Source organism: Hermetia illucens, chromosome 1, assembly GCF_905115235.1.
Source record: "Hermetia illucens chromosome 1, iHerIll2.2.curated.20191125, whole genome shotgun sequence".
NCBI classification, from domain to species: domain Eukaryota; kingdom Metazoa; phylum Arthropoda; class Insecta; order Diptera; family Stratiomyidae; genus Hermetia; species Hermetia illucens.
In genome coordinates, this window is record NC_051849.1 from 83174933 (window position 1) to 83190469 (window position 15537).

Here is a 15537-nt window from a genome sequence, read left to right on the forward strand (position 1 = left end):
GATTCGAAATCTGAGCAGTGATATGGCGCCTTTGTCAACAGAATCTGCTCAGCGCATTTGAAGTTTTCTCACCAGTCTTTGTTCTTTTGCCCTCTCCCTTCAAATACCGTTTTATGTATCCGTGTGTTGTCCATACACTCAATGTGGCCAGTTCGTTACAACTTCTGAAGTTTAATTAATTTGGAGCCTTCTGGGCCATCATATATTTGGTACCACTCATGGTTGTATCTGATGTACAATTGGTCATCCTCTCGTTTAGCTCTTTTTATTCTCCTCATGACCCTCCTCTCGAAGATTTTTCAGATGTTTGGGTAAAGGTCAATGTTTTACCTAAATATAAATATAAAGTTATTTTCATTTTTTAAGTTGTGCTAGTCAACCGTTATATTTTCGTCTCGTGGTCGATAACTTATAGGTCAACTTTGTTTGCTGATTTGCCGAGTTTCCATAAAAATCTCCCTTGTTGATGTGAAATATCGCACCAGAATATTTATACCGTCCGCATATGCTGCAGGACTTATAGATTGTTCACAGGTAGCTGTCGCTCAATGCTAGATTGATCCCGACTTTTGCCTCAAACTTATTTGCCCGGCACTGTATAAGATATTGCTATTCTGCTATTTACCAGTTTTGCTGGAATTCTTAAATCAAACATTACTTTGTGTGTATGATATGCCTGTTTGAAGTCAATGAATATTTTATGGATGTCGATGTTGCATTCCCAGCATTTCGTTAGCAACTGTTTGATCATAAATAGCTGGTCAGTTGTCCAGGCGGTCAAAGACGTTCTTTGAAACAATATGGCCCGTTTTTGTTTTTACAAAAGGTTTTTTTGGATTGATATCCATGCCTCAGGCTTTCCGCTACCTTGTAGGATTATCTTGTGTTATTTCTTCGTCAAAATATTCTAGCCTTAATTTTCTCTCTTTCTCTTCGTCTGTCTCGGTTTTCTTGTCAAGCGCTTCCTGATATTGATGATGATGAGCAGATACACGAAGCGATTTTCTTACATCCTTCACACTTCAAACTTTACTTTTCGGATCGTGGCAGAGCAACAGAACCCTGCGCAGGAGTTCTTCTGGCACTGTCGTAGAGGATACCAGATGAGTTCGTGTGGCACATGGTCAAACGCTATTTCTAGATCCAGAAATGCAGTGTAAAGAATGTAATGTTTCGCACGGTGTTTTACCATGAGTAACTGGTGCTGTTTTGACAATTCGTTTTGGGTCATAAAAGGCTTCTTCGTGAGACTCTGTACATTAAGGCTGAGTAGTCCTTCCACTTTTTCCTTGTAGTGTTCCGCTATTTAGTCATTTTTCAGCTTTCCCACCTCAAATGCCCTTGTTCAAATACAGCATTTGGAACTTTTTTCCATGTAGTGGTCAGAGTTACAATTTCCTTCTAGATATGATGTCACGTCAAGAATGATGGATAACCATCTTTTGGTAATGAGAACGCGGTCTACCCGGTTGAAAGGAACGCGATCTGGGCAGGCCCATGTCCTTTTGTAAATGCGCTGTGTGGTACACAAATCTATGATAAAGTTTCTGCTAGTTGCAAAGTGAATTAGGCGCTGCTCATTGTTATTTCACAGATTATGGAAACTGTGTCTTGATCGTTCCTCGATGAGTCTCCTCCTTAGCCAAGATTGGCGTTGAAATCACCGAGAAATAGGTTATCGTAAAATTGCTCATTGACTTCAAAATATTTTTTTTCAGATGGGGCGTGTATGCGGTCAACTAATGTATTTTAAAGCTTTGATGCGAAGCGAGCACAATCTTTCGTATATAGCTTTGAAGTCAATAGCATTTGCTTCAAAGTCCCTATCCACAATGAAAGCGGCTTTGACACGTTTCCCTGATGGATTTCCATTTTATGAAAATTGTATGCGGCTTCGTGTCGGTTATCTCGCAATCAAACCAATACATTTCCTGGACTGTTAGAATTCTGCCTTTGTACTTACTCGCCTTTGCCCACACTTGGTTCGTCTAGTGTCTAACATTCCAAGATCCAATAGCAGGGCGAATGATTATCTATGCGGCGGTAATCTGCGCAGAGAGAACCACAATGGGCATAAAAGCCAGAAAGTAAGTTACCTAAAATTCAAAATCTGGTTTGGGTATGCATCATTGGGGATATTGGGAGATGCTTAACGGCATCTAAGGAGGTGCTTCTTCGATTAACTCCACCACATTCATACAGATAGAAGGAGAGTAATGATATCCGGGGGGGATCTGGTGTGAGGTACCTAAATCGATACACTGACGAGTTCCTTACAGAAAAGGCAGACAGCGTAAGGGTTACTGTTAAAGAAAACTTATTTTGAACCAAGTGGTAAGCAGATCGGTATACTTCAGGTAAAAATATACGCGATAGAGGTGTATGTCTCATTTAACTCCTAAAAAAACTATAGAGGGTGAACATTGCGATTCTGGCTGACAGCCAAGCGGCTATCAACGCACTCCAACCAGGTGAGCTTGAAACTGGTATGGTTATGCGCTAATAAATTTAATACGCCTCGCCCGCACAATAAGAGTTGGATGCTCTGAACTCTGAACCATGTTGTGTTAGAAGTGAATGAAACAGTAGATGAGCTGGCCATGAAACGAGCAGTAACACCGATAAATGCTCCAGAAACCGTTCATTAAACTTGGCAAACTTACTGGGAGCAATCCAGGGTATTTAGGTCGAAATATGAACCAGGATTCGTGAACCTCGCCAAGAATTGCAGGATACACACCTGGGGGAGGTATCTGCGGACACTAGAATAATCTATGAGGAGAGCAATGTCAAATACAATGCTAGTAGTTTGTAGAAACAACGGGGCAACAGACTTCTTTGCTTCACGGTTGGTATTCTTATAAATTTGCCAATTGGTTTTCGCTTTAAAGGCATGCATCGATGCCTTCGAAAGTCTCTCTCTCTTCAGAACTTCACTTATTTGAATATTATTATCGAACACTCTTCCACTTAGATATTACTTCAGGTTAAAGCGTGAAAATGTTAAAATGTAAGGACTAGATGACACGGCAATAGTATTTAGTAGTAGCGTTTATTGCATGTACTCAAAATTTGGAGACGAAAACTTTTATAAAAAAGTTTCTTGATTTTGCATTCATTCTGTAACTTCAGCAACTCGAATAGTTTAATTCACCTTCAATTAACCAATCTTTAGAGAGGATAATTATATTTCTCTATTTCCAGAAATACCGATACCGTCGCATATCAGGAGAAGTGTTACACATTTTCGGTTGTCCAAATGGGAGAGTCACCGAAAGAGAAAATCATGCATATGCGCGATGTTGCTCAAATTGTAATGTACGCGAAAAAATTCCAAAGTGCAATCGAAAAGCCCAAAATAGTTCTACCGGACCGAGACAATATGAGGCTCCAATTTATGGCTGCTACGGCCCCAATTCCTCAAAAGACACGGCCGCCTAAACTGCTTATACATCACGTCAGGCCTAATCCTGTTGAGGAAGTTGAGGAAGAGATAAGCGAAGTATCTAGCGATGTTAGCATGGAGTTAGCCTATTATGATCGGAAACAAAAGGATCTGGAGAAATTTTATCAGCAGCTTATTTACGATTTACCTAAAAGTCCGAAAACGTCGAAACGGATTGAAGAGCTAGCTAGACCAAAGAGGCAAGATTTGATTAGTACCTATCATCAATACCGGAAGGTCTTAGATCCCCTGGGACGGAAAAAGAGAATTAAGAGGAGAGTTACGGAGATGACAGCTATGACCACTGAGTAAGTATATTTTTCCTAATGATATTTCTTTCAAAACTGTTGTAAAATATCCCATATCTGATGAGGAAAACGTTCGATCATGACCTGAATAAAACCACGCTCCGCGTTGCACCATCGAAGAATGTGAACTAAATTGCTGCATAATTGCTGTAACTTCTCCGGTCATCGAAAAAGCGGATCAAGACTCCCTGATATTTGTTGCGGCGAGATTGGGGATGGGTTTGTAAGGATAGTTCTGGAACAGGAACAGTTTAATCCTCTGGATGATCGGGGGCGTACGAAATGTCAATCCTTCGTATCAAGACAAAGGTGTCCAACGCCATCCCTTGCGTCTTTGCGTGCTTCTTCGAAATTTGCGGGAGGTTAATTAGCATCTGAATCTTCTTCCCTAGCAGAGCTTGCCGATTTCTCTATTGATGATTCAGTTCCCACGTTATTACGTGACTCAAAAGCAATCTGTCAACCACTTAGCATTACCTTTCAACTTGCTTTGCTCTGGAGTATCGTCAGAGGCTTCCTGCAACCAATATCAAAGCCAGATTAGATCATGTTAAATATACTTTCAATTCACTCGTAGTGGCTAGTATCTGCTTGATACATACAGGCGTTTCTGCCACAGGTGGGCTGGTTTGTAGAGGAAACTTCGACCACAGAAAAAGAAATTCTCTTATGAAGGAGTGTCTGCCTAAGTTCCATGAATGGAAGATGTGGATCATCGATTCCTGTTGGACGTATGTGGCTCTTTGCGTTGCACACTCACCTTTTCGGTTTGCTTCTAGACTGTACTTATAAGAATTTTCTACTCCCTGTATCACAAACGAACAGGAGAGATATGCACGTCTGTTTAGACACCTCTAAATCCCAGGACTGTATCCTTCTTTACAGACGCTCCTCGAATGAGCTTGACTCTGTCATTGACCCGTTGTGTAAGTGGATGGTGGATTTCGCTAAGAAACTCTCTTATGATTTTTCAGAAAATGGCAATTTATCAGCCGGAATTCCATGCAACCTTAAATCTTCTATAGCAAAGTGCCTCAATTTTTAAATCGACCCCTTCCGTTATCCTGAACAGCCCTTTCTGTTGTGCTTTAATTATCCGTTGGATTTGTATTGAATTCGCAAGTGCAACTGATCATGATACTTCTTTTCTGTTGTCAAAGGATAGGGTAGTTCCTAGGGCGAAAATTTGGATTAGTACCACTATAAAATATAAAGCTTGGGAAACGCAACCCAACCAATACCAACTGCTCCGCACGAAACATCTTGCCATAAAGATAATGTGTAAGATAATGATCTGGAGTTTTTAGAGAGAGAAGAATTCTCCGACGTTCGTAGTTCCCTGTAGGAAGATGAACGATTAGCCTATATGATGACAAAATTTAGGACTCTCTAGTTGTAGGCAAAATTCGGCCCAATAGGTTGCAGTTTGGGGTTTTTTTATGGGCAGAAAAAAAGAAAACGTGGCAGCTCCTGCCTCAAGTGGAGAGAGGGCTTAGGCGGGCAATGCCTCAAGTGGGATATCGAATTGGCGGACATCGGCGCAAATTAGGCGTGTTTGAAGTTCTTTACCAATGAGGACCCACACCGGAAGCAGGTTGTCGCGTCGTTGATGATGAACCATTTGCTGAGAACCCGCTTAGTTTCCCTGATGGGAGCATTCGCCGTGACGGGCCAATATGTTCGGACGAATGCATAGGGTACCTAAACAACCCAAGTTTACGGAGCGAAAGATTTATTGCTAAAAACCTAGTATAATGCCATATAGCTGCTCTACTGACTCAGCGGGTGTTATTCAAATCTGTGAAGTTTCCTACGAAACGTCGGCTTCTGAACATTATAGTCCTCTCTTCTTCCCTTTAATTTTCCGGCATTTCTTCTATTTACATCAGTGGACCTGGGTTGTAAGTGACCTTTCCGTGAAAGTAGCTCAATCCAGGGCCAACACTTTGTAACTCTGCAAATTTGCTTCACACTTACTTTGCATCAGAGCACAACTTCTCAACCTTTCCAGCGTCACTCTATGTTTTTCCATTCTGCTTTTCCCCTGAGCGCTCTCGACGCCAGTGTCCTATCTCGTTTTTCTACCAAATAATAATACATTAAACATAATCTTGAGTAAGAATTTTTTCGGGAGCTATTTACCTAACCTTCAAAAGAGGCTCTTTCTATAACATATGTATTTCATTTAATGAAAATTACACATTAGCCCACAGTTCTTCTTTTCCTCTGTAGTTCACAATTTACTATCATCATCATCATCAACGGCGCAACAACCGGTATTAGGTCTAGGCCTGCCTTAATAAGGAACTCCAGACATCCCGGTTTTGCGCCGAGGTCCACTAATTCGATATCCTTAAATGCTGTCTGGCGCCCTGGCCTACGCCATCGCTCAATCTTAGGCAGGGTCTACCTCATCTTCTTTTTCTACCATAGATATTGCCCTTATAGACTTTCCGGGTGGGATCATCCTCATCCATACGGATTAAGTCACCCGCCCACCGTAACCTATTGAGCCGGATTTTGTCCACAATCGGACGGTCATGGTATCGCTCATAGATTTCGTCATTGTGCAGGCTACCGAATCGTCCATTCTCATGTAGGGGGCCAAAAATTCCTCGGAGGATTCTTCTCTCGAACGCGGCCAAGAGTTCGCAATTTTTCTTGCTAAGAACCAAAGTTTCCGAGGAATACATGAGGACTGGCAAGATCATAGTCTTGTACAGTAAGAGCTTTGACCCTATGGTGAGACGTTCCGAGCGGAACAGTCTTTGTAAGCTGAAATAGGCTCTGTTGGCTGACAACAACCGTGCGCGGGTTTCATCATTGTAGCTATTATGGGTTGTGATTTTCAACCCTAGATAGGAGAAATTGTCAACGGTCTCAAAGTTGTATTCTCCTATCCTTATTCTTCTTCGTGTTTGTGTTTGACCAGTGCGGTCTGATGTTGTTGGTTGATCCGTCTTCGGTGCTGACGTTGCCACCATATATTTTGTCTTGCCTTCATTGATGTGCAGCCCAAGATCTCGCGCTCATTAGCGCCTGCTCGATCTGGATGAAGGCAGTTTGTACGTCTCGGGTGGTTCTTCCCATGATGTCGATATCGTCAGCATAGGCCAGTAGTTGGGTGGACTTGAAGAGGATCGTACCTCTTGCATTTACCTCAGCATCACGGATCACTTTCTCTAGGGCCAGGTTAAAGAGGACGCATGATAGGGCATCTCCTTGTCGTAGACCGTTGTTGATGTCGAATGGTCTTGAGAGTGATCCTGCTGCTTTTATCGGGCCTCGCATATTTCCTTTTTTTCTCCTTTCGTGGCTCCGTAACATCGCTTTTTCGTGTAAGGTTGACAGCCCTATCCAACCCCCAACCTGGAGGACCAGTTGGTACAGTTTGTTCCTTTTTTAGGCGCGGGAAGCTCGCCTTCATCCTTCTCCGTCTGCAGCTTTTCGTTACGAAAGAGCTCCCAGCGGTCACCAGTGGAGGTGGAGATAGGGTTTGGTAGTAAAGCTTTTGGTGTTGGTTCAGCAGGCATTTCCCAGGTTTTATGCTCCATCGTGGGTACCAATCCACGTTTCGCCCTGGGACCTATACTACCCTTTGATCACACAGATACACATTACCCAAGGAAAAATGTGTGGAAGGAGTGTTCTCCACTTCATAGGAAAGCCAACAGTTAGTGTCCACGGTGCAATTAGTAGAAAGAAAAAAACGACTACTCTCATGATGTGAGAATAGGAAATCGGATTACGACTCAATAATCCGCGGCGTTACTGCCTAAATCGACCAGAAACCGGAGTTGAAAGCCTCGACAAAAGGAAACTTTGATCACTAAAGTATTTTAAAATACTGGTGACAGAGGAAGGTGCTTCAAAAGATGGCGAAGATCATTAAGAATGTGGACATTGGCGTGGCTGCATCATCAGATCATCAGATGTTCAGAGAAATTGGGCGGAAAAAAAACAGAATCATCGGTGGAGAGAGGCTGTGAGAGGCTAAAAACGCTTGTAAGACCCACGCTGTAGGGGGCAGAACACGCCGAATCTTAAATATGCCATCCTCGGACGAAGACAGGAGTCACCATTCCTGTGCTACGTAAAAAAATCCGAGTATTGACCGTGGACACTGAGGGGTAAGGTTCACAAATTCCAGTAAAGATAAATGTACCAAAGTGGAGGATAGTTGCGTACGAACTGGACCAAAAGGGTCTTATAGTTTTCATAGGCAGACCCCATGCTTCACTTTTTTTTGAAAGGAGTAGACTACAACAATCTTCAGCGCGCTTCTCCACAATGGCTTCATGTCGCTGAGGATGACGCATACATTGGTAACACTCCCAAATGGGGCTGCTACCTGCTAGTACTTTCTCCTATATCTTTCATGGGACTGGCTCGATGGCAGTTTATTGAGACAGATCTGTCTTAAACGGACATCGCGAGCTAGAAAAGTGTTAAATCTAAGCCAGAGGAGTCTTTTGCGGAACCTCTTGTAGGTGATGACATGGATACTGAGGCGTCACCAAATGTGGTAATTTTCAGAGAAATTGGCCGAGCCTTTTTGAGGAAATTCTAGTGACACACTCACCGTGATATATGCTTGTTATTGTTTTTAAGGTTTTGTGTAAAACAAAATCTGATTAAAATCGATTCAATGTCTGTCTGTCTGTTACACGCATCTTTTTCCAAATCGGCTAAACCGATCCGAACGAAATTTGGTGAACATATGGGAACTATGAAATCCCATGCATTCAGTGAGTGGCATAAATTTATGGGGAGTTTAAAGTGGAGCTCCCCATACATGCAAAGGGGGGATTCAAAAATTTTTTTTCACCGGATATAGTCATTTAGGGTATCAAATGAAAGGTCTCGATTAGTACTGACATTAGTTTTGGCGTGAATTGCAAAACGCGTGAGTAAGAAGTCAAAATGTATGCACTTAAAGTGAAACAGGACTCATTTTCGGAAACTACCCAACCCAAAAATCCGAAATAAATCAAGATGGTGCGCTTAGATGAAATCTAGGCCTCAAAATATGTCCCATTACGATATCTGCTCAAATAAACTTACTAATAGTATATTACTACTTTTTAGAAATTTAATGAAAAACCCCCTTAAATCCTAGGACTTCCGAATTTTGTACCAGCATAGAGGGCAATATTTCCTATATACGCGCTAAATTTCGTGGAAATCTGGCCATTAACGCCAAAGTTATAGCAGTTCAAATTTAGCAATTTTGCGCGAATTTACTGCTTCCAAAACCATGCAAATAAAATTCTGACGTCATAATTAACCGGAATAATTGACATTCGCGTGAAATATTAAGGTCGCATTTATGAAGAATCTGCTTATCTGCAGTCCTTTTTAAGGTTTTGTGTAAAACACTTATGTGAAATCTAATCTTCGAGAGATGTCCCATTCCGGTATCTGCTCAAATAAATTTACTAATAGTATATTAAAAACTATTAGAAATTGACTAAAAAACTGCCCTTAAGTTCATGCTAGGTCTACACTGACATAGAGGACAGTCTCGTGCATACACATGCCAAGTTCCATGAAAATCCAACTATTAGTGTCAAAGTTATAGAAGTTCAAACTTATCAATTTCGTGCTGATTAACAGCATCCTAAGCCATACAAATAAGATGCTGACGTCATAATTAACGAGAATAATTGAAATTCGAGTGAGATATTAAAATTCCATTGAAGAAGAATTTAATTCTCCCTAGCCCTCTTTAAGGTTTTGTTTGTAAAACAAAACCTAATTAAAATCGGTTCAATGTCTGTCTGTCTGTCCGCCTGTATGTCTATCTGTCTGTCACAGGCACTTTTCTCAGAAACGGCTATACCGATTGATGAGATTGGTGAGAAGGTGGGACCTCTAGACCCCCACACATGTAGTGAGTGATATCCTCCTACGTTGAGATTTAAGGGGGGTCCCCATACATGTAAAAGGGGGGTAACATAAACAAACAACATTTTTGTTACCAAATATAGTCGTGTGGGTTATCAAATGAAAGATCTCGATTAGTACTTTCCGAACCCGGTCTTAGTTTTGAGTTTTGTTAAAAAGGCGGGGAGTGGGAGGGGTGGAAAGTGATGATTTCTTTAACGGACCCATTCTCAAAAACTACTCAACCGCAAAATCTGAAAAAAATCATGAGGCTGCCTCTATATGGTGCTCAGGCCTCAAAATATTCTCCATATCGATATCTTGTTCAAATTAAGTTAATAATAGTACATTACAATATTTTTGGAAAAATTCAGTAAAACCCCCTTAAGTTCATCTCAGAGTTATAAAAGTTGGTAGTAGTATAAAATATAATATGAAGCATATTACCTCCAAGTTTGATCGAAATCATGCGATTACTAGCAAAGTTATAGTAGCTCAAAATTGACTTTACCGTGTAAATTCACAATCCGAAGTACTAAATCTGATATGCTAAATGCATATTCTTAACGGGCTACGTACAAATGGGGTAGTTCTACACTCAAATATACTCACACAAGAAGCAAACAAAACCTTTCGTACCTGAAGCGCCCAGCTTCCGGTTTCCCGACTTGTTCATATTTGATGCTGGTTAAATTCTTGGCATTTGATAATAATATTAAATTCAGAGTGTGAAGCGTATGAGGTTGACTATTATCAATATAGGGCTTTCCATCAAATGATTTATTTAAATCGCTTTCTAGAAAATGGAGAGCAGTGGAATTTTTAGCTATTTGACACGGAGCTGTCGCGCACTCGTCGCTCCTCACATCTTTTTCTTTTCCTTCAGCCTTCAATTCACAAGCGGGGTCGGCTCGTCGTGATCGATTTCGTCATTTTATTTTATCAAATACCTGATCCGGGCAAGCGCAATGCTGACCACATTGCTTCCTACAGTCTACTGTAGTGTACCGTTACGGTCTTGAATGAAGTGCTCTAACACACTTCAAGGCCCTGATCCAATATGGATTGTTGCGCCAACGATTATTATTACTAAATGCCTGATCAAGATGTAATCGCGAGACCTATAAATCCCCATTCAGTGTATCAAGCCACCATTGTTTTGGAGGCTTTTTGGTTGCTTACCATTGACTTCGATGTTCTGACCAATACTGGTTATTCAATTCCCGTTAGCGTTAATTACGTGACCAAAACATCGCAGACACCTCTCTCACAGTTCTTCCACGATCGGTGCAAACCCATATCGATCGCGGATATTCTCATTTCAGACGTGATCACGCCACCAGTGCAATTCAACATCTTGGTCCCCATTACCGCAAGACGCCGTTCATTGTCCTTTATAGTCAGCCAGTACTCAGAACTATAGGGAGCGGCAGACGGACGACATTGCAGGAAATTTTAGATTTGGGACGTGTGCTGATATGTCGATCACAAAGAACACCAGTTGGGGAATCCCACTTCATCCAGGTTGCGTTAATGCGTGAAACAATTTCATTACGCAGTTCTCCATTGGCTGATAGCATTGACTCGAGATATTTAAATCGCTGAGTTTTGGCAATGGCAATAACCTGCCCAGAACTGAGCGATTTCAATATCTCGGGTCAATGCTGTAAGCCAATGGAGAACTACGTTATGCTCCTCACATAGGGAAACACAAAACCTTTTATACCTGAAGCGTCAAGCTTCCGGTTTCCCGACCTGTTTATTGTATGTAAGACAAAGCTTATGTCAAAAAACATAACAGTTGGAGTGGTCAACCTGTAGTATGACAAAGTCTCTTCCTTTCTGCTACCAGGAAGCCTTACAAAGCGCTGTCCTTATATCTTCCTGGTACGAAAGCCATGGGATTTGAATTAGCTTAGGGGGGAGGGGGGACAGGATCTTCGACAATGAAAGATCCTCAAAGCCGAATGCCTCTGTCTTGATATTAAAATTGTTAGAAGCTGTGATGATGTCATCCCCAGAACTTAGTTGTAGTCATCTTGTTAATAGCAGAAGAAGCCCCCTTTGTGTAATACCCTACGATTTTTTGCCCCACACCGTAGCTTATGCAGAATCAAGTGGTTTTGAGCTTTTAATAGGATGCGATGCAAATATGTATTTGGCATTCTAAAATATGGAAGTTATTTTATTTCATCACTTCAGCTGGTCGATAACGTAGGCTGAGCCTCTATACTATAAATTATGTGTAGATAATACAAGGCGATATTAGTTTGATTAATAATTGATGCCATTGGCACAAGCATTCAATAAAGTCCCGACGTTATTATTTCCAACAAAGAGGAAAGTTAATGATCGTTGCCTTCCAAAGATGAAAACTACGTGAAATATCTGGATGCAAACATGTAGAGACAAAGATAAAATGAGCTCCCACTGTTAACGGATATATTTGTCCAAAGGAAGGCATAGCTCTTACATTCGAAAATTTTTCTATTTCTCTACCGATAAGCCATTGCATTCGTTCTATGGTTTATTCATCTCACCCTTCATTTATAACTCCGGGGTGTTTTGAACGGGAGTAAAATATTACGTTGATGACTACTCTACTCTAACTCTATAAACATATTTCGAGGCGTGCGTCAAACAATTTCCATACAATAAGAAGCAGTAATAAAACTGTATTCTAAAACATGTTTTCTTTAGTGCGCGAGGTAGTACAGGGAAAAATCGAGTGAACCGATTTAATACAAATTTTATTTACAAACTCATGGTATAACTAGAGTTTGCAGTTTGAGTTGAGTTGTTAGACAAAAATATAAAATTTTGCAAATTTGGAAGCACTTTTTCCAACAAAAGTCCGAATCGAAATCGAATATTCTATGTTCAAAAGCTTTCTAACTTGGCAAAATTCAAAATTTATTCCCAAATTTAGGTGTGTGACGAAGATTTTCATCATAACAAAAGAAATATATTTGTTGCAACTCCATCTTTTTGCATTTGCATCTGGGTACCGAAGCATGTAAAATTTCAAGTCAACGTTCTATAGTTTCTTGTTTACAACAGTTTTAAAATGATGATTTTATGCGTTGATGTTTTCTGTATTTTCAAAATGCAGTTTTACATTAAGTGAATATATATGCACACACAAATATTGTAGTTCTTGCCTTCCACAGGGAATTAGAGCAATACCTAAAACAGCAAGAAAACAAAAAGGAAGATGAGCGAAGGCGTCGCAGGAAGCGTCGAACTATCTATAGACAAATGCTAAAAAAGCTGGAACAACAATGCCGGGAGAAATTCCTAGATGATGCGTTCGACAAATTCTCCAAGTATCTTGCGAATTGCACTATTGGTATGGAAGGTATTACTGAAATCTGTCCTGCAAATGTGCAACGCTTGGTCAATTGCATTCAGTACAATATTTGTCAAACGTGCAAAGTCACTGCGGAAGATCATAAGGTCAATGGACCACTATACAAGGGCATTGCTACTTGCGTATCTTGGTTAATAGTGGAAGTTTTATACAACGCACAATCAACGAAAGAAGAAGCGGTGTTTCTTGGGAAGGAAGACGTTCCGCAGGAACTTAAAGCACAGTGGGAAGATACGCCAGATACATTGAAGAAACGTGCGATGATTGCGGCAAGAAAGAAGCAAGGAGGCGCTAAACAGGCTCTGTATAGGGGACCTGCTCCAAAAATGGAAGACCTATTGAAGTTAAGCAAGTTAATTGGATGCCGGTAAAGAATTGGGAACCTTTTATTCCAATTGTATCTCTTGACATTTGATTTGAAATTAGAACGGAATAAATCCTTAGTATTCGTGACAAAAGTTGATTACTTATTTAGAAAATATACGTACATAGAACAATTGGAATTACTTACAATTACAACACCCTATAATATCTATTTACATAGTCCTACCAAGGGACAAGCGGCAGAACTAAGCGCGGCCGCCGCTAATCGACCCGCCTATACAGGGTGCGGCAGTATAACTTCCTTTTTTCAAAACTCAATAAAAACTATTTTATGCATCGGAAAATATTTATTTATTTTTTATAATGTAGGCACATGTCTAAAGTTTTTATTTACATTGTTTTGAAGATCAAATCTGTTAGGTGACGTCCCCCATTCTCCATACATTGCGTAAACCGATTTCTGGCGTTTGTCATGACTCTTGCTAGCATAGTAGGTGTTACGTTGGCAATTTCTTCTTGGATGTTGGTCTTCAAATCTTGTAGGGTTCTTGGACGGTTCACATAAACACGGGATTTCAAAAAACCCCATAGAAAAAAATCACAAGGGGACAGATCGGGAGAGCGTGCCGGCCATTCCAAATCGCCTCTAATTGAGATAAGGCGCTCTGGAAAGTGTTCCCTCAAAACAGCCATCGATGCTCTTGAAGTGTGTGCTGTTGCACCGTCTTGTTGGAACCAAGTGTCCCCCAAATCCAAATTTTCTAGCCGTGGGAAAAAAAATTCTGTAGCATGTTTACATACCGGTCCGAATTCATTGTCACTGTAACCTCATTTTCCTCATAAAACCAAGGACCAATAATTCCAGCTGAGGAAATTGCACACCACACTGTGACTTTAGGTGAATGCAAAGGCTTTTGATGCAATTCTCGAGGGTTACTGTCAGCCCAGGAGTGCATGTTTTGTTTGTTAACCGACCCACACAAATGAAAATGGGCTTCATCGCTAAAAAAAACAATAGCACCCTCGGGAACGACATCAAGAAGAAGCTCACACGCGTTCATCCGAGAATTGAAGTCACGTTCTGAAAGTTCCTGCACTATCGCCATCTTATAGGGATGAAAATGAAGATCATCACGAAGAATTCTTCTCACAGAACGATCGGATAGTCCAAGGGCAGATGCGTGTTTGCGCGCAGAACGCCGTGGCGATCGCAACATTGACGCTCTCACTGCTTCAATGTTCTCAGGTGATCTAACGGGCCGAGGGATTCCAGTTCTTCCTTTTGTCGCACTTGCAGTTTGTCTGAATGTAGTGACCCATGTAACAATTGATTTGCGGTCTGGGACGGGAGCCAACGGGGCTAAATTAAAGCGATTCCGAAATGCACGCTGGGTTGCAATAACCGTACATCCGCTTGAAAAGTAAACTTCAACGGCAAAGGCACGCTCCTCACTATTCCAACGCATGATGGCGACTGAACCGTGTCGGGACAAAACTTTACAGTATCCCCTCTTGAACGAGACCACTAGCGCTCCGCTATGACATCAACTAACTGAGTGGCGCGCATTTTAAAAAAGGAATTTATGCTGCCGCACCCTGTATATGATCCATAATCTAGTCACCGTCAGGATTAAGAACTAAACTGTTGCTGTCCAGATACACCAACGCTTCGGTCGTGAGAGTTTTTTCGAAAGACCCATCATTTGGGTAGAACGGCCGCAAAGCTCAAGCGTTCTCACCATGCAAAGCGGATCGCACCATGTGATTCGGAATTAATCTAACAGACGTCAGAACGGAGACCGGTCTCAGTGGCGCACGTGAAAGAAGGCCTAAAACCAGAAGAAGCTCTTAAGAAAACTCAGGATGGCCTTCAGTATCACAGCCAAAAGAGCGGGGATCATGATAAATCACCCCGCAAGAAGGAAATGCTCCCAAGAAACCTAAATCCGGGCTTGAGAAAGGGGAACCTCGAGGCGATCAGGATGAAAGTATCGAAAGCATTTCCGGGCAAATACTCACTCGTGGGGAACAGGAAATAATTGAAGAGCTCATCGTCATGTATGAAAGATGGAATAAGGATCTTGTGTTTACCAACATATGTTTACCAAGTATTATACTAGTGCGCTTCGTGACGGAAGAAACGACGACGGGCTTCGGACTACAGTTCCCAAAAGGCCAGAATGAAAGAGAACGGAACTACCGCC

At 41.4% G+C, this 15537-nt stretch overlaps 1 protein-coding gene across 1 annotated transcript; it reads left to right on the top strand.

Moving 5' to 3' along the window:
* The first annotated feature begins 3209 nt into the window (after positions 1 to 3209).
* On the top strand, positions 3210 to 13425 carry LOC119661430. The gene is made up of 2 exons (XM_038070775.1): positions 3210 to 3753; positions 12810 to 13425. The coding sequence occupies exons 1-2, from the start codon at positions 3260 to 3262 to the stop codon at positions 13378 to 13380; spliced, it is 1065 nt and encodes a 354-aa protein (XP_037926703.1). The 5' UTR covers positions 3210 to 3259; the 3' UTR covers positions 13381 to 13425.
* The last annotated feature ends 2112 nt before the right edge of the window (positions 13426 to 15537 follow it).